Raw genomic sequence first — 20,029 nt, forward strand, 5'->3', positions numbered from 1 at the left:
CTGAGGGAAAACCAACCCATACAGGTACAGCAACTGTGAGGGATTTCTGGGCAAGGCAGGACGAAAAGGGACTCTCATGCATTTGCCTCATCCAACAGGTGAGTCAGTCGCTCCACAACAGCCCTCAACTGTGAGGGGGGGCTCAAACTATGAAGTGTGAGATAGCTGGATGGGTTTGCATGCTGCTTTTTAAAGTGCCCATTTTTTCCCCTGGGATCCTAGACACGGAGTCCTGTTTGCTCTGGTTTGCCACTCACTGAACAGCAGGCGCCTCATCGTGTGGCCAACACAAGCGCAGGCAGCATCGTCTGAACTGCTGGCTTAAAACTCAAGTGGGGCTCAAATGATTTCCAAGTCTGTACACGGGGTCAATCTCTCTAGCAATAATTTCTCATCTTTCAACACAGCGTATCATTTTATGCTTTTTAAGATGGAAACATGATTGTAAAATACATTGAAGCAAGTAGAATTCCTTTAGGTAGACATAATTAAGGTACCCTTCGTTCACCTCAGAGAAGCATCTGCAGTGATGGCACAGATGTGTAAGGTCGTTCCCTAACAGCTCCCCCACAGAAATTCATGCCAAAATAAATGGCTGAATGTTCTTAAGCAGTTTCATGGCCTTCGTGATATGAGAAGGTGACAACCTCATCCAAGAGCCCTGCTGAAAAGCCCAGCCACTCAAAATTAATTTGTTGGGATGGAAATCCTCAGCAGAGCAGCCAGAGGGTGCACAGGGATGAGGACTGAGCCACCAGCCTCTTGGGAGCGGAGCATGGGAATCGGGATGCAGCATCCCTGCTGGGTCAGTCCCTGCGTCCAGCACTGCCTTTCTCACCAGCATTAACACTCTCGGGGATGGGGAGGTTAATGCAACTCGTTTTCTGCACAGGGTACTCTTCCTGCAGCACGCCTTCACAACTGCTCACACGGGATTTGTTTATGAATTGGGCCATGCTTGCTATAAGGTTTGTGACCAGTATTAAGTGAAACAGGGAAAAAACCTCTACAGTAAATGTAGGACTATGAATGGGACTTCAGCTGTGGTCCCAGAGGTAACGTACACAGTATTTTGCTATATTTAACATGGTAAAGAAAGAAGTCTGTATCACTCTAGGTGCCCCTACAGTCTTAATGCATTTCATTAATATCTGTTTTAAGTTGCACAACCAGTTCCCAAGACACCCTCCTGTCCCTCCCCCCAAATAAACTAGTTTTAATAACAAGATAAATATGATGTGCTTCTCCTTGCTGAGTGCATTGACTTAAGGCATAGGCACAATTCCCCTCTTTGAACAGAGATGGTATAGTCCTGTGTCCCAATACAATTGTTATCCTGGGTGACCCTTTGTATTCAAAAGTGGACTCAAGACATAATAATTACAGGAATCATTCATTAACAAATAGTTTGAATTCATTAATCAATCGGAAAACATTACTGAAATAAAAGTAGGTCATTCAATCCTCTTTCAGGAATAAATTTTATGGGAGTGTTGCTTTGTTAGGCAGCAACACATCTAATCTAAACTTCATAGAAATCTTTCCTTTGAGTCCAGCCAGTTTTGGATTAAGTCAGAATTGTTAATTTAAAAAAAAAATCAAACCCTGGTACTCTCCAGACCACAAGAAAATACGTGGAAATCTGCATAAAATGAATGGTCTAAATTATTTCTAAATATTTCTGTCAGCTACATTTTTTCTCGAAGAACACCAACTTTGCTTAGATATCACTAGGGATGGGCACAGATCTGTCATATTTGCACATGAGGTAATATTTTCAAAAGCATCTCAGTGGCTTAGAAACCTTGCTGTCCGCGTGAGATTTACTGTGACTTGGACACTTTTGCAGTAATTAGTCTATTTGTTTTTCAAGGATTTTTACATGCATGTGGATGCAATTATGGGTCAGAATTCAATGATCTGGGCTCTTCTCATTATTTATCAAAACTTGAACTGTGGAAGTGATGTTACCAGATCAGATTTCACATTTCATCCTGCCCATAAGTGACTCCTGGACTTAAATAAAGAAAAATGCACCCATGAAGAGATTCAACCAGCGAGTTTCTGGGGCTCGAACTCCAGAGGAACCAGCACCCAAAGCCCCTGCTTTCCAGTAATCTGGCTTTGTCACAATCTTTATAAATCCTTAAAAAAAGTCTGTTTCATTGTCAGCATCTCTGATATTTGCAGTCTTCACCAAATCTAAGTGACCTTGGACTGTATACCCTGAAAAGAATGATGACAAAAATTCTGGCATAGCATTGACAATACACATCTAATTTGTATGAACTTCTCTGTATCTATGTATACAATAGGTAATTTTCTCCATTTCTATAGGTATTGATAGGTAATGTCCAAATCTTAAATCTTCACACCTTCACATGGTATCTTAAATCTTTTTAAGATCTTTTAAAGGTGCTAATGGAGAGTGTGTAGGGTGATCCAGGACACGTTAACTAACGAGGTTTGGGATTTTTCTATTTAGTCCAACTTTCACAATTTTTTTCCTTCCAAGAACTAAATGCAACACCAGTTTAGTTAGCACAGAGATGACTTTAATCATTATTATCATTAAGGTTGGAAGAGACCTCTAAGATCATCAAGTCCAACCGTCAGCCCAACACCACCATGCCCACTAAACCATGTCCCTAAGCTCCTCATCTACACATCTTGTAAATACCTCCAGGGATGGTGACTCAACCACTTCCCTGGGCAGCCTGGTCCAATGTTTAACCACTCTTTCAGTAAAGAAATTTTTCCTCACGTCCAATCTAAACCTCCCCTGGCGCAGCTTGAGGCCATTTCCTCTTGTCCTATTGCTAGGCTAGGACAGGGTTAGAGCTGATGCATCACATCCGAACAGCACAAGGCGTCCTTGGCCATGCACAGGCAAGTCTCAAACCCTTTCAGAAAAATACATGATTATTCCAGCAAGATCTGGACTTTTCTACTTGCCAAGTGCAATCCATGTCTCCCAACAGGGAGCCATGTTTCAGGTGAAAATTAAAGAGTGTAATTTAACCACAGGTATCTTGGATCACTCTAGGTCATCAGTATAGCACATATGGCTATTTTGTTGGGTTTTTTTTCATGCCACTGATTTAATGGTGCAAAAATAATCAGAGATGCTTCTCTTCCCTTCGTATGTTGGTAGGTCTACATCGGTTCCAGGGTCTTGCCCAGCCAGCAATCCCACTGCTCTGAGAACATGATCAAAAACAAGGGGTGATCATTAGACTATATTAATACAGAAGGGTTCAGGGGAGCATCAAGTCCAATTCAGCAGATTGTACCAGTAAATTTTGGTGTGGGAAAGAGAAATGCTACACAAATGTAACAGGGTCACCCTGGGATTCCTTGTACTGAAACATCATTTTACACAGAGGATATATATATTTTATATATATATTTTTATATATATATTCACACACACGCGCGCGCACACACAAAAAAAGTCTTTGATAGGCTTTCTGTGTTCTAGTAAAAATAGTTGGCAGCTGCAATCTGTGAGACCAGAATTGGCTTTTGGGCTGCCTGCGATGCCCCGCTGCAAATTGTCTCTCAAAGGCAGACGCTTGTATTTATCTGGCAGGTCGAGCTAGTGCCTGCCTGAGACAGAAACAACCTCCCATTGGGACACACACAGAGCTCGTAGATTTTTTGCCTGGACCCTGCAGAAGAGGAAGATCCTTGAGGCAAGTTAGGTAGTTTGATTTTTGCAGAATTCAACGTTATCTGAAGTTGGAGGGGGGGAGAGAGAGAGAAAGAGAGAGAGAATTAGTGAAGAGATGTTGTTTTTGATCTTGTGTTTAAAGAAGCTTCCTTCGGACAACTCGGCTGCTACAAAAACTGGGTAGGCAAGTGTATTAAGATGGGAAAGTCTGATACGAATCTGGGTGAGCATATGATCTTGCCTTTAGCATGAGCCACCTAAGACCTCCAGTTTGTTTCTGCTAATCTACCCACTGTGTTTTCTTGGCTTGTAGCTTCCTGGGGCACCTCCGTGTTTGGGTTAACCCAACCAGAGGTACCCCACTGTTTGTTAGGTGGGGAGCGTGTATGGTTCACGTCTATGCAACGACTCTGCTCCTCCACCGGGACTTCTGGCACTGTGATCCCATTGCCAGTTATGTTTACAGGCTCACCACACTGACTTTTATGTATATCTTATGTATACGTGTAAGACTTTTGTGTATATTAAAAATAACATAAATGCTGCAACAGACCTGAATTTCTCCTTATAAAACAGAACTTAGAAGCGAACATGTGTCAGCTCTTAGACACATGGCAGCTACAGGGGAGTGCTCTAACATTAGCAAGAAGAGCACAGTAAGATAACCTGCACACCAGAATATTACAGGGCGACTGACAGTATTTGCTCTTATCTTGCAATTACAGTAACAGTCTCCACTTCAGTTTTAGTATCCAACTATCTAATCTCCTGAAAGAAATAGGTCAATATATGCATTTTAAAAGCAAATTAGTGTTTAAAACATTAAGACAACTGTTTGCAGTAGTGAAATGCCTTGGATTTCAATTGTAGTATATTAGGTAGGGGTTTTTTTTGTATTTTTGGGGGTTTTTTTGTTAACACCTCTGGTCTGGGTTTGGAATGTCTTAAAATGGAAATGTTTAGAAATAACAGGAATCGCAATAGAAATCCCATTCTATTTTTTACACCTGACACTAAGATAGGAAAACGTTAGCTGATGTTGGAGCCCTATGGCCAGCAGGTTTGCGTTCAATGCGAAGCTCCCCCTGCTGAGGCTCTCCGTGGGTTCCCCAGCAGGAGCCACTCAGCCACATCCTTCGGTGTCCTCCATCATTGTGGCAGCAGGAGGGGATGAGAATCGTGTGCTCATGTATTTTTGAGACACCAGAAGAGGCTTAACTATTTTACTTTTGTTCTGTGTTATCAGTTTTAGTTATTCTCTCTTCCTCTTTGGAAGTTTCCCCAGTGCAACAACCTGTGTCTCCTAATGTTCCCTTTCTTTCCAAAATGAAAACATCAGCTACAAAAGCTTTTCAGATCAATACCTGTGAATTAAGCTCTTCTTATAGAAAAATGTATGATAAAAGATTTAATTATGTTGGCCAAGTAAATCTTGTTTTAAAGTGACAAGGAAACAAAGAATTTAGGAGCACCGTGTATTTTACAGCTGCATAAATCTGCCTGAACAACAGATGTTATTATCCAAGCACTTCAAAAATAATGAATCAGCCTTTGCCACAGAGTGAGGCTCGTTTGCATATGATATGTTCAATAACTGCTAGCAGAAACTACGCTAGCAAGGCCTGCTTCACCAGTGTCTTCACACCAGTGTTTCAACCAGAGTAGTTCAGTGACTCAGAAGGCTACAAATCTGCAGGAGGCTTGGTTTGTTTTTGCTGCAGGGCTTGACGTCCTTTGCTTACCTCTCCGTCTTTGGATTCCAGCCTGAGCTCTGTCCTGCACGTGGCTTTCAAGCTGCCAGCCTCGGCATTGATCTCGATGCCTTTTGGAGCCTCCATCACCAGCGCGCGCGTAGGTGACTCTAGTCTGTAACAGAAAGGGGAGTTGCAGAGCTCGGTGGGTTGAATATTCATGCTTAATCTCAGGCTGTTGTCCTGCACAGCCTGACTGCCCATTGCACGGCACCTTAGGACCTGCTGACGTTCAGATCCACGCCTGGTTTAGTCAATGGAAAGAATTCATGCACAGTGTGGTAAAACACATCACAAATCCAATCTGCTAACATTTCACATCAACTTTGCTATGTTGTAAATGCTGGAACAAGATGCAAGGTGCAAGAGCTTCCCCCATGATCAACTTGCTCATATGCAAGATGTGAGGTTTGGAAGGGCTTAAGGGCATAAGGAAATCAATGAAAAAAAGAAAGGCTGAAGACCTCAAAATTCCTGGTCTCCACTCCTACGCTTACATTCCACTGCTTACAGCCAGGCCGCCCTGTGCAGTGCTTTGACCCCTCCTAACCGTGGATACACCACACAGGGATCTGACAACCCTGTTACAGCACTGGCTAACACAACCAAACCTTTTAGTTCAGGCAACTGGGGTTAATGCTGTAAGACGCAGAAGCGCAAGGTTCAGTCTTCCTTGCTGATTATCCATTCATAGGTCTTGTATTATACTTGTCTCTTCTTTATAATAGTGTCTTATTACTTTCTGTATTGAAAATGATAATAAAAAACAATTCTCCCTCTTTGGGAATATCCTCTTAGTTGATTTTATCACCATTTATTTACTGTACCATCACAAAATCTAGACTATGATCTCCCTAGGTGAAGCAGGCAGGTGGACTGGAACAGAAACTCCTCTGCTTCGACTGCTTTGGGCAGGCAGCACTGACAAAACTGAAGCACAAGGGCAGCACAGAACCACTGAGCTTACTCGGGCAGCTTTTAGGATTTGCTTGCATTACTGCAGTGGCACTTCAGCTGTTTCTCTACTCTTCATATATAATCATTTGTGCAAGTAAGTGTACTCTTAAATGGACTCCTGCTGGTACTGAGACAACATTACGGGAGACTGAGGGAATTTGGCTGTATTTATTGCAGCCAACAGTTCAATAAAGCAAAGGCACAGTTGCCTCTGTGTGGCACTTTTCAAGTTATGACTTTCCCTCTTGTTGGCGTCTTCATATTGCTGCTTTTCAAACATCATTCCCTCCAGACCCCAAACTCATCTGTAATTTCCTGGCTGACTCAACTAAATCTAAATTTCAGGGAAGAACTGAGGCATATGCAGCCCAAGGAACGAGCATGGTCTCATGGTTAGCAGCCTCTGCACAATCTTTCTGAGCTGCTTTTTGTTTGCTCTCTGCAGGGAAGCTCATCTTACATAAACCTTCTTCTGATCCCTCCACTGGTATCACCCCTTGGCTGGTTCCTGTACGAGGAACCTAAGGTTAAGACTGCTGCTACTCACTTTTTTTTCCTGATTGAATTGCAGATTGCATGGAGGAGAAAAAGCTTGCAAAGAACGATTGACATTAAATAGTGCTACCTGGGATATGATTCCCTCTGACCTTCCAATTGCAATAACTGCCTTTCCAATATCTGTTAGAATTTCTTTATGGTAAAAATAGCCACAGCACACAGTCTTGGGGCTCTGGCACATGCACTCTGGTGGCTTTCATTATGGTGGCTTAACACACTGCCTGCCCCACATTTTCCCTGGAGATTTCTGCCCAGGGATACAGTATGCTCTCTTCCTTAGTGGTGCAGCTCACAAGCTGGTATCTACCCCGAAAAATGAAGGACGCTGTGCTTGCACTAAGCCCCCCAGGATCTGAGCTGCAGTGGCTGGGATGCAGGCACATATTCCCTCCTGCCGCCTCTGCTCCAGAGGCAGGATCCTCCGGAGGAGAAGCAGAGAGCTGAGGCCAGTAATATCTTAAGTCACTGTAGCTAAATTCACCAGAGGATGTGTCCAAACCCCAAGACAGCTGAGCTAATCTGAGGATGAAATAATTCCTAAGAACCATGGCCAGGTGACTCTTCAGCTCTCCAACATCTTAGTGACTCTTCAATTTCTTTGATGTCTTGGCTGTCTCAGTATATTTGTTCATCTGTTAATCTTGTAGCTCTTCTGCCCACTGAGAAACAAACCTTGTAAGTGCAAAACAGTGTTCAGACACCACAGTGCAAATGCACTCATTTGCAGCAGCAGCAGCTCTCAATTCCTGCCCTGTGCCGGAGCAGCCTCCACACCAGTGCTTTACTGGAGAGTGCAGAGAACTGGGAAGTCAGCAAATGTCTTCCCACGGTGGGGGGGATCAAGAGGGACCTTCTTGCGTATCTTCCCCTCTGCACACAGGTCCCTATAACATCAAACCAAGTTAAATCCATGCTTTGAACAAGCTACCAAGTACCTGGGAGTCTATTAGATAACATTGTCCCAAAGTCTTGTTCTCTTTTCATATCCAACAAAGTGACTGAGTTGTTCTCCCTCCTCCACCCAGTGAAAACCTACAGGCAGGATAACACTGATAAAAACCCATGCAATTAGACACATCCGAATCCCTACAGAGCTTCTTGCCTGACAAATGACCCTCTTGAGCACCTCCCGATAGTCCATGGTGTAACGTGGGACAAGCACACAACGCTGGGGCTTTGCTGCTGCTCTGTAACCCACCCCGCTCCCTGCAGCACCACGGGTGTTCTTTAAAGTTAGCTGAGCTGACCCCCACTCTCTCATCCTAAATCACTAGCTCAGACAGCTGCAATCTTGCTGACATGCAAGCCATGTTAACCAAAACCCATTCCTTTAATGTTAAAAATATCATTTTGAAGCCCAGGGGCTTTTTTTTAGAACCTTAAAACTATGGAAATGAGTGCAAGTACTATAACAGCAAAGTGTAGCTCTTCCAATGACGAGAAACTTGGGCTTGCAGCCCACATGGTTTTGTACTTATGCCGTGGGTTTGGAGTCTGACTCCTCTCTCTCTTACAAGTTTGATATTGGTGTAACTCTATCTGTTTGCATAGGACTTTTGTCCCAATTTATGCCGCTGTAAATGAGGACAGAAAGGTCTTAATAAAATTTTCCTTGACACATGATTGCAAGGGATTTAATTTGATTATTTTCTGATATCCTGAATGAATCCCTGAGACACCTGTCTTTAAACCAGGAGCTGAAAAATCTATGCAAAGCCAGATAAAGCAGTTGAGGAGTTTATGCTCTAGGGGGTTTGAGTAATGTTTACTGAATACTTTCATTTGAAGCAAGTGTTTAAGAGACACTCTGCTTTTAAACCTAATTCTGTCTTCCAGAGCAGAACCAATTTGGAGACTGATAATGAAAGAAAATGATTTAGCGATGAACAGATAATTTGTTCAAAATCAACATTTGTTTTCCAGTGTGATACTCTGGAGTTTTCAGTAGGATTCACATCTCCCAGTTAGGTGTAAGCCCGTACTTACAGCAGTAGGCTGGAAAGGCACCTGCATGAATATAGATTGTTTCATTATTTGCTCCTGCTCTTGAATTTTCCAGCCCAGCAATTGGCACGTAAGCCCTTTTTATTGACCATGGATGTTGCTTATTTTTGCTCCAATATTTCCAGGACTGGATTCTGACCTCTCTCAGGGGGCTGTGCAAGGAGGGTAAATTCACTGCTGTCCACAGAGTTACAGCTTGCTGAATTCAGGACCGAGATAAGCTACTTCCTCCCACTGCCATAAAATTGCTCCTGTCCCACCTACAGTCTCCTAGTAGGCGGATGAAGAGACAGTCTCCTGTCTGGGCGACAACCTACAACATGGGAACCTCTCCTACGGATCCCAGGGTGTCATGTAAGCCCAAAATTTTAAAAGAAAAGACACAAGTAACAGGATTTTCAGAACTATCAAAGTACCCAGGTTCCACTTATTCAACAGGTGTTAGGTACTTTTGAAAATCCCACTAAGCACCTAAATGCCATAACAAATCTGACCCTTAATCTCAGTTCTTAGTTCTGCAACAGAGGTAATAGCACTTCCCAACTCCACAGGGAGGATGAAAAGATAAATATATTAGTGGTTGTGAAGCGGTTACATACTGTAATAACTGAGGCCAGGTAAGTATCATAGCCGAAGATAGATGGCTGGCAGATGGATAACTGATCTTTCCAAAGCTGCAATATTAGGCTCTTACCTTCATCAAAAATACTGTTAGTCTGGTTCCTCCCACTGAGCACACTCGGCCTGCATATCAATGTGCGAGATGATGTACGCAGGGGAAGCCTTTCTCTGGCTCACCATGCTTAATGGACAGTGTTAAATGTGCCTCTTAAGCTCTTTTACTCAAACCTATCACGGAAGCATCTCACATTTTAAAGAGAGGTGATGGCATGCGTGCATCTCGCAGTGAACCCCTCTCCTGCTATTGCTGGAAATTCTGTGCTCCTGGGAATCAACAAGAGAGCAAAATTTTCAGTGCCATCCCTGCTTTGCTTTGAAAACTTCAGCAATAATTTAAGGGAGGTGAGCACATGAGTTTGTATTGTGGTTCCAGTGAAAGTCATTCTCTTGGAAAGAATATTACTTACCCAGATTTCTAGTTTTCATTTCCTTCATCATAAACGGTCACATTAATCACTCCAGCAGCATGGATTATTTCCCTCTTGTCCCTCTCCTCTCCTCACCCCCTCCAGGATAATGCATCGTTTTCCTTACTACTATGAACAGCCTTTTGAATTTGGGGAGAAGAGAGGATATTACAGATGCGAAGGCAGTACCACCAGCAGCTTGGGGCTGCTGACGTGCTTCCAATAAAGCGGACATAATTTCCTTAAAAAAATAAAGTTTAATGAGAATAGTTCAGGGGGAAAAATACTCGTCTGGGTCCAGCACTGATGCAAACTGGACTGGGCAAATACAGGCTGATTCCTTGGAGCCCATCAGCCCGTGGAGAAGGACTGGGAGGGAAGTGACGCTATCCGCACCTCCGCGGGGAAGGGCTGGTACCAAAGGCTGCAGCACAGTAGAGGGATGATCCTCAACATGTGAAAGGAGTTAACGTGAGCTGGGGACCTATTGCTGCCACTTCTAAATTTTTTTAATTTTTTATTTTTTTTTACAAGGAATGACCCCAAGCTTCAGAATTTCTTGTCCCCAACTGGGGATTTTTCTGTGTGGGGCACAAACTTTTCTTGCAGTATGGAAATGGAAAGAGAAGTTTACTCTCAGGAGGTGAGGAGCATATGATGCAGGAGTGTTGTAACATGGGCTAATTTAATTTTGCTTAGAAACCTCTGGACTGAGAATAGAGCATGTATTACTGCAGCTGTAGCCCATTATTCCTAATGACTCTAATTATTTCTTATGGTATCCATCTGACCAGCTATAAGACTTCACATTGAGCATAAAATTAGCCAATGTTACCACTGTGCCTGCTTACATCTCATGCAATTGGTAAATTATGCTAGCAAGTAAACATAGAGCTCCATCAGTTTGCTGGTAATGAACCAGTATCTCAGGTTGAAATTTGTTTTAACTCCCTTGTTTCAATGAAATCAATGGGATCACCCATTCGCAGTGACTTATACTTCTAATTCCATTATTTGTGTGTTACCTTATATATACTGTTCATAGAAGAAAACACAGTACTTTTCTCCTTATTAACTGGAAGTTAATTAGCTTTTACTAAATTGCAAAGAAGCCATGCTTAGTTTCTATCTCTAAAATGCTTTTAAACGTTTTTTTTTTTAAATTTGTCTTACCTTTGCTTGTACTGGAACAGAAAAAGTTTGGGAGGAGGAACAACGGGTTGGGTCTGGACTCACCTGGTGAAAACCCCAACTGATCATAAGTTCAAGAAAAGTCTTGTCATCTCCCGAAGAGCAAAAGGCTCTGCCCTGAGCTCTACCCTTCGTCACTAGATTTCCTTCCTCTTCGTCACTAGATTTCCTTCCTACTGGAAGGTACTGCCATTTCATGAGAACAAAATAAGCTAAAATATGGCAACAACAGAGAGCCTAGTATAAAGCAGGAAAGCAAAAAAGGGAGCTGGCCTCAATACAGCAGAGTGACAGGTTAAAATCAAATGGGGAAAATGCACAATGTCTTTTTCCAAGATACCATGATTTTGACAAAATATGACGTACATGGCACAGTACAAAAGCAGCAAGTACCCCAAGAGCCTACAGAAGAGATCACCACTAATAAGAAAATATGTATCCCTGTTATTTATTGCCTAGCATTGACATAAATCTTTTTTTTCAATTACATTTTAATGAAGCTCACCAATTACTGTTTGAATGGGGACATCTGATTACAGTCTCAATCAACAGAAATAAATCTTGCTTATGGAAGGTTTCCAGGGTATTTTCTTTAGGAGCATTAATTACAGAAGTAAACAAGGATATACTATTATCATGTCATCCAACTGTAAAACCTGCCTATCGCTGTAAATACTGTTTAGTCTGAGAGCATGTATCACCATACAGTTTCCAGTGTTTATGCTGCAAATCTAATAAGTGACAATTCCAGTGCAGCCATACTCTGAAACAGATTTTTATGGCTGGTGGTCCAAAGCCTAATGTAATTCCTAATATGATCTAGTGGACAATGAATGAAAATTCTTTCAGCTATCATCCACAAACCATGGTTAATTCCTAAGGAAAATCCAGTTAAATCTGTCAGAGACGTGACAGGAGCAGAGGTCTAACCATGCTTTATTGGAAATTACAGTTCTCTAATTGAGCCAGAGAAAAGTCTGGTTCAAATGGCAAGGGGTGCAACAACTTTGCTTCTCTGTATTTGGGCCACACAGATGCTAAAGAGACTTTGTGCAAAGTTGAGTCAAGAGAAAGAAAAAGGAATTGAGAAAATACTGTTAATTACTCTTGTGCTTAAAACTATTCATAAGCTTTAATATTTCCTTGGATAGGGAACCTAGCGAACATGCTGCATGAATAGTCCTGCTTGGACTCTGCAAGTGCTGCAGTCCCTGATGGATGAATGAACGAGCGAGAGTGTGTGTGTGTTTGTGGGTGCTTGTGTGCTTGCTCCATCCTCCCCTCCTGCTGCACTGCATCTATCAAGTCCTGACCACTTCTCCCTGCTTCAGCTCTGCTAATTCAATCTCAAGCTAATGCCTTAAATCTCATTTTACAACTTTCCTTCTCTCTTTTTTTTTTTTTAAATAGAACTCTTACAGCTGCAATACAAAAAGAAGTGCTTAATCACAAGAAGTGTAATAAATCTGCTGCTGTTTTTGCTAACTTCAGCTTAGCACCAAATGAACCAGTTTATATATTTTTCACCTAGTTTGAGCTGCAGGTACTGTGTTTAGTGAACTTCTCCTCAACAGAGTCCATGCTAAACCAATACTCTCCTGGCCATATAATGGAAATATCTTAATATCTCTTCAGAGACTACAACTCCAGGAGAAGGGCTAATTGAGTAACAGGAACGGTTTAAAACCATTACAAAGCAGGTCAAAGCCAGCATTAGGAAGATGCTCAACTAATATTCAAAGAAGATTTGAGTGGGTCTAGACAAATGAGGAACCAGAGGAGTTTGTAGGTATGGTAATGGCTTGCAGCACTAAGCAAGTGAGAACCAGCTTTCATTTTCCTCTGAAAAAAATGTCATTCCTCAGCAAGAGGAAAAGTTCGAGCATGCAGTTCCTCCCAGCACACTGCAAATCCCCTGTTGTAGTCTTCCAGTACACTTTGCACTAGCTGAGGCTTATTCAGAGCACTAAAAAGCAGTAAAACTAGAAAAACATGGATGAATCAAAATACAATTGTAAATTCTTTGTGATTGCCTACCATGCTACAGCATGGGAACTGCTGAAGGAGATGTAATTATGCAAAGTTGTCCTAAATGTTTTAGGGTTTGTGGATTTTTTTTTTACTTTTTAAGTAGTCTTTGTAATGGTTTACAAGAAGCCAAATACAGTATTTAGAAGACAAAAGCAGAGATCAAACAGAAGATATCAAATTAATCTAGGGAGAAAAAGGATACTATTGAGATCTAGTTTCATTATGAACTGGAGAAGTGAAGGGTAGAGATTGTCAAAGAAAAGAGTACGAGACTAATGTTTAACGAAGTGGAGGTATGGCTGAGAAAATTAAAATCATGTGGATAATTAAAAAATTCTGTTGCTTATAAATCAAGGAAGGAAATTATCATAGAAATTGGGAGATAGTCGAAAATGATGTGTGGTAAATATAGATGTGGTTTAAGAAGATGATGTGTTTAAGTGGCCAGGGAAGGGATTTGGGGATGCAAAATGAATTATTCGTATTCTAAATGTAGAGATGACTGCAATTTCACTGTCCTTACACGGTGGGTGTGAGCAGATCGGTCTTGCTCCAAATCCCTACTGTGCCTGACAGAACCGAGTGGAGAGCTGTCTGCAGGATTACCTCCGTCCTGCCGTGCTCAATCTTTCAGCCTTAACTGATAAGCTGGAACATCCAGAGTCATTAGTGTGCCACGTGGTGGGAAACCTCCATGTAACAGGGCCTGGCTGCGGCCAGAAGAAGATGCTGAGTGGGTGGGGGCCACATCCTGAGCAGGCACAGTGCCACCTTGCACCGCTCGGCAGAGGTGTCATCAGGTGAGAGCATGAGCGTGATTAATAAAACCATAGCAATTGTAGGTGGGACTGAGAAGATTCAGCCCGAAGAGTATAGCTCTGTATGTTAACGCAATCTCTGCCAGGAACCAGCCATACGAGACACTATGAAATACAGGAGCAGAGGGTCAGCTCTGGCTGGAGGAAAATCAAAGGACAGATGTCCCCTCTCCTGGCGTGATCAGAAGTGGGACAGTAAATGACATTATCACATAGCAGACTGAGCTCTAACTAAGCCATAGCGCTGCTACTGATGTCACTAGCTGGAACTTAAGAGCCTGTAATTATTTTTATTACAAAAAACTCACCACCAAATGTCTCTCATCACAAGTTATGTAGTCTGGGTCAAAACTGGTCAAGCAATGGTCTGGAAATTCCTTTGTGGCTGCGTGTGCTAACCAGAGGGCTTGGAGCTGCAGCATGGCCATGCCTCTGCTCCCGCTGACCACAGATCTCTGCACTCCCAGCGGGGAAAAGTAACAGACTTGGTAGTTAGATGTGCCCGATCTACTACCTAAACCACCTTTTTTTTGCTTGTCTGATATACCTTGTTATATAACTTATTGCAATAAAATAAAACAAATAGAAACAAAATAAAATACTCCGCCTGTTGGGCGCATTAATGAGCATGTGCATTTCACACATGGAGAGAAATAATTACTTTTTATGTTACCATAATTGCCTAAACCACAAATGCATTTTTCAGAAACAAAGGTTGGGCTGGTGTAAATTTCTAATTACAGGTTGACAGCTTCTAATTAAAAGGCATAAATTGGAAGAAACCCTTTCAACCAGAATTACAGAAGAGGCTGCTAAGATTGGGCATTATCTTGACGTACTGTCACCAAGCCAGGGAGAAGAAAAAGAAATAGAAACAAAGCGTTGCAGCTCTTCATCGGGGCTGCTGACACTGCTTGCTACCTAATGTCTAACAAAGTGCTGCCATCAGGAACACAGAGGAGATGAACACATCACAGAGTAGGTCTGTGGGGCCACCGAATTTCATACCAACCCTGAGCCACTGGAGCGGGGAGAGGGACAGCTATATTCTAGCCTGGAGGTAACAGCTGAGGCTTAAATGGGCTTTTTGCTGAAGTTTATACTGGCTTCTGGATGGTGGTAGGAGGACAAAAGCCACCTGAGTCGGCCTAAAATTATAAAACCCAATGGAAAGATGGTACTTCAGTCAGCTAAAACTTGCTAGATTAATCCATAAAATGTTTGTTAACACAGACATTATACAGTGCTCTAATTCGGGGTGACTTTCATGTGCAGTCAGTGGTTGACCACTGGGTCAATCTGGGCCAACTCTCCACTACTTTCATGGTTTGCTCTTCTACTCTACTTTGGAAGAAGGCTGCACGATGCAATTTTTTAATCTTATTCTTCTGTTTTCCAGGGTGTTAAATAATCCTGCTGAGCAGACCAGCATGTCATCACTGACAGAGAAATCACTTTCTTGTGACAGCCCAAGGTACTCAAATGAGAGGATTACTGGCAGGGGTGCAGTGCTATGCAAATATTGCAGTCATTATCATCAGTACTTTGCATGCAGTCTTCTACATCAGAACTGCTTTACCAAGAGAAGAAATGATCTAGATTTCCATTTTTAAATTCTTTTTGAAGTCTATCTGTCATGGGATTTTTACCTGCTGTTTGGTCAGTCATAAAGGAAAAGGGTCAGGTAGATTAAAATCTCACGTGGATAGCGCACAGGTTCAGCCTACAGTGCTTTCTGCAGTGATGATTTACTTTTCCTCTTCTCTGATGATTTATTCTATTCCTTGTAGAAAGATTGGACTTTATAGTAAATCACTTACAATAAGAAATATAGAGATAACAAAACTAAAAAGGATTTGAAATGTTAGAATAAAAAACCTGCTGGGAAAAAAGGTGTGTCTGTATGCATCATATACTTGGTGATATCCTTTGGAAACATGTACACACTTGCCTAAGTGGATTTGAAGAGCTTATTTAGCATGACAAATTGGCCACAACCTGATGGCTATTTCTGAAAACCCATTTATAGACCTTCAGACACTCATACTCCTGTGGCATATCCATTCATTGTACAGTCAATTTATAATGATTCCACCAAATTAAATCTTTATTAACAAACTTATTGACTCTGGCTTTGACTTTTTGTCCCCCCTTTTAATTAACTGCAGTAATGAGACAAGCAACATCCAATATAACAACTGACCAAACGTTTTGTTTAAAACCTGCAGTTTATTTCAAGCAACTTCACAAAAAATGAAGGCTGAATTGCTATTTGCTAAATGTCAATTTTCACACTCTGTTGAACCTTTTCTGAAGCTTGTCAACCACAAATCTGTAGTTATTTTTCCCCCTCTGATCAGAGCTATATAGAGCATATAACAGGTTTTCAGTTACTTTTCATTTTTATGCAGAAGATGTACCATTTGCTGTCCCCAGTACACTTCACAAAATGGTAAATATGCATAAATTGTAAATCTAAAGGGATGCATATGCCAAAGTTGTGGCCTCTTTCACAGTCACAATTTACACCAGCAATACAATTGTATGTTTGCATGCATAAGGCCACAGAAATGATCCAAACTCCTCAGATCCAGCCCATTATTATGCAACAATACTGCACCATTCTCCTTTCAAATGTGCTGGGCTCCTGCTCAGAGTTAAGGAGGTGTTTCACCCTCCAAACCACTTGTTCACAGCCTTGCTCCCTGATTAGAGGCACAATTCCTACTTCCAGCTGCAATTCCCTGCTCTGCTGCCTGGAGCAGCCTCTCTTAATCACAAGCACGCACACACTTCCTTGTACAAGCAACTATGACCATGCACAGAGATGTAGGACTTGGCACCAGTGAGAAGAAATACCTTTTACAGGGTCAAAACCACTGGCAATCACTAAATTTGACCTAACTTTTCCCACACTTATTACTACTTGCTAAAGCTGGGATAGCAAAGAGGGATGACAAAAGATGCTGTCTAGGTCAGGATACTACCACTGAACAGGGCGATAACCAGTGTCTAGTCTGATTTCTGGCATAAACCAGCCTGGAAGTCAGTTGCTCATTACTGTATCAAACCTAGCTGAACTGAAACGTTCCTTTTAACAAGACAGCCAATTTTTAATAAGTATTCACTGACGTAAGATTCCTCTACATCCCTCCGTTACAGCACTGCTTTGTAACCTATTTTGACAATTTGGAAAATTTCCCTGTGTACAACTTACAATGTGCAGTAAAGAATACAAATAAGTGAAAAATGAACAGATCTTCTCTGGAGGAATGCCAAGAAAAAAGCCAAGGAACGGGCAAGACTGCTGAGGACAGAGACAGAGTGGGGCCCAGTGCTCCTCCATGTGACCGGCTGCCATTTCGGCACCGAGGAGTTTGGCAGGGCAACGGGAGGGATGGGGAGTATTTGAAGAAGTTAGTCTCAAAGCTCTTTGATAGTCTAGAACTGAAAATCTTAAAGCTGTTTGAGATTTCCAACTAATTTCTTGCTTTCAAATATGCAAAGGAAAAGGAATTGGGAAACGGTGCAGAGAAGAAAATAAAGGGATTGTGTGGGTGGGTGGAGGGAGGAATGAAGCAGAGAGAGACAGAGATCAGGAAACAAAAAAAACCCCAACTTGCTGAAAGAGAGTATAGAGATGTCTCCGAAGGGACTACTTTAATTCTGGGAATAGGATGTTTTGCGAATTCTTAGCATCAATTTATCTTCAACAAAAAATGAAACTGTTTTCTGTTTATCTTTTGAATATAATCACTCCTGAGTAAAACATATGTTTTAAGGTAAGGTTTGGCAATCTTTCAAGAGAGATATGCTAGATGATATTTTTCTTAACTTAAAGAGAGGCTGAGTCTGGTGGTGGCAATTCATCGTTTGCTGGGAGATGACCATATTGGCATGAACCCACCTCTATGTAGGGCAAGAACATCCCTGTCCTGCTCCACCTGGAACTGGCGGGCACTGGGAGCTATGAAGCACTGCTGCTCACAGGTGCTTGTCTCAAGAAGCTGTGACCCCTTCTCTTGGCTCTGCTTATGCTATTTGATATGTGCCACTGTGCTATCGCTGACATCCATGCTGTAGGTTGTTGACCTTGTTTGTTTTAAAGTATAGAAATCTGTTCTCCAGCTCCTTGGGTCAACCACAGCAAAATGAGAAAAAGTTCAGCATTTCTTGACTTCCATGAGGTTCCTTCCATCCTGGAAGGGCAAGCCTGCGTTTTGACTGTAATAACCTCCCTTATAGGACTTTTTAGCAGATAACAAAGAGCAGATAACAGCTGCTAATGGAAGAGGTCAAATGGACGTGAAATGAAATGGATTAAAAAAAAAAAAAGAACTGATGACAGAAAAGCCTCCATACCACTCAGTGGCATAACCACTTCCCAGAACAAGTTTTTACCTGGGAATTTAATTTCATTTTACTCTATTTTTTTTTTATTTTAAAAAGAGAGGCAGGCAGGTAGGAGGACTGGCTTTGTGGTTGAAGCACTGGAATTCAATTTCCAGCCCTGTGATGAACTGCCTTTGTGACCATGTGCGAGCGCATTCAGTGGTCCCTGTGTTTGTTTATTGCAGTATAGCGGTGGTGGGGATGGCTCAGCACAGCCCAGGAGGAGTAATTCTCCCCAACACGGCAAAGTGATACAGGCAACTCTTTGCTGCTGCTTTCTCCTAGTACCCAAGCCAGCTCATCTGAAAACTTTCCTATAGCAGACTGCCACCTCCGCTGCAGAGCATGGCCCTGAGCCATGACCTCCACAAGGAACTTCACCAGATGGTTCCATGTGGTGGGAGTGCCCCCAGGTACACAGAGGTAACCCCACTGACTTCCCAAGTACTGCCTTTAAAAGAAGTCAATAGAGTTACCTTGGAAACGTAACATGGAAAAGGAAATTGGGCCTTAAAATCAACCTTAATTTTTCCTTTGCATGGCCAAACAAAATAATAATAATGAAGAAACATTGCAAGAGAAAAAAATAATTGTGGTTATTTTACGGCCTTCGAAATCAACAACAATCAAAGCTGTAAGACATAATTTTTTTTCCTGGAATTCCCTGCTTTTTCTGAATTGCCTGCACCCTCATGGTATCTCTCAGCAGTCATATTAACACTATATATTGATTGTCTGCTTGGTAGGCAGCAGGAGGGAAAATAAAACAGGCAGGAACTTAAACTCTGTTTGGGTTCCTCCAGTGCATGTAGAATATGGACAATTTTCTGTGGGTGGCCACCACTGCTAAAACTTTCCCGGTGAAAATTACTAACATGGTCTTCACCTGTGTCCATAACCAAAGCCACCACTGAGCCAGGCAGGGCAGAAGTTAGGGCATGTTTTTTCCCTTCTCTTTAAGATGCTGGTGTGTTTCTGTTCTTTCAAGCAAAAGGTATGTGAGATGTCTTGATTTCTACCATTCGAAGCTGCCACTCTGCCGGGTTTCCAAATGTCACCTGCTTCCTGTAGACAGAGAATTGCTACGTGCTAAGGCTGGCCCATCACACCCCTAGCACGGGGAACACCGAAACTCAGCACTCCTTGTAACACCCCCATGTCCCAGCAGTCAGGAGTGGTTAATTCCAGTTCCAGAATAGCGAACCCAGTCCTCACTTTGTGGCCTCAAGAAAATGAGGACATTTGTCTCACATCCATGCACCACGCTGAGGAGCCACGTTCAACACTGGACCTTCCAGTCCAAACCAGTACTGCTACCACTTAATGTTACCTAGCATCACTGCTGGGATAAAGCACTGGGATGAGTCACCCTAACAGATCACTTGTTTTGACACTGAATATCAAGCCGGCCATATAGAGCTCAGAGAAATCTAAATATCTGTATCACAGAAATACAGTAGAAAATTTCCTTCAGAGAAATTTCCTCAGTGGGGAGGAGGCACTCAAAGCTCGTTACCTCCTGCCCCTCCTTTCCAAGACATGTAAATAACATTCTCAACATTAATG

General features: G+C 42.2%; 1 protein-coding gene across 1 annotated transcript in view; it reads right to left on the reverse strand.

Moving 5' to 3' along the window:
• Nucleotides 1-2,751: 2,751 nt before the first annotated feature.
• Nucleotides 2,752-20,029, reverse strand: part of SGCD (sarcoglycan, delta (35kDa dystrophin-associated glycoprotein)) — a gene marked incomplete at its 5' end in the record, with an annotated part of 75,050 nt that continues 57,772 nt past the window's right edge. The window contains 2 exons of the mRNA XM_009333545.1: nucleotides 2,752-3,735; nucleotides 5,416-5,539. Of these exons, the coding sequence (XP_009331820.1) occupies nucleotides 3,562-3,735; nucleotides 5,416-5,539 (298 nt within the window). The remainder of the gene's footprint in view (nucleotides 3,736-5,415; nucleotides 5,540-20,029) is intronic.

Source organism: Pygoscelis adeliae, unplaced genomic scaffold (assembly GCF_000699105.1).
Source record: "Pygoscelis adeliae isolate BGI_AS28 unplaced genomic scaffold, ASM69910v1 Scaffold431, whole genome shotgun sequence".
NCBI classification, from domain to species: domain Eukaryota; kingdom Metazoa; phylum Chordata; class Aves; order Sphenisciformes; family Spheniscidae; genus Pygoscelis; species Pygoscelis adeliae.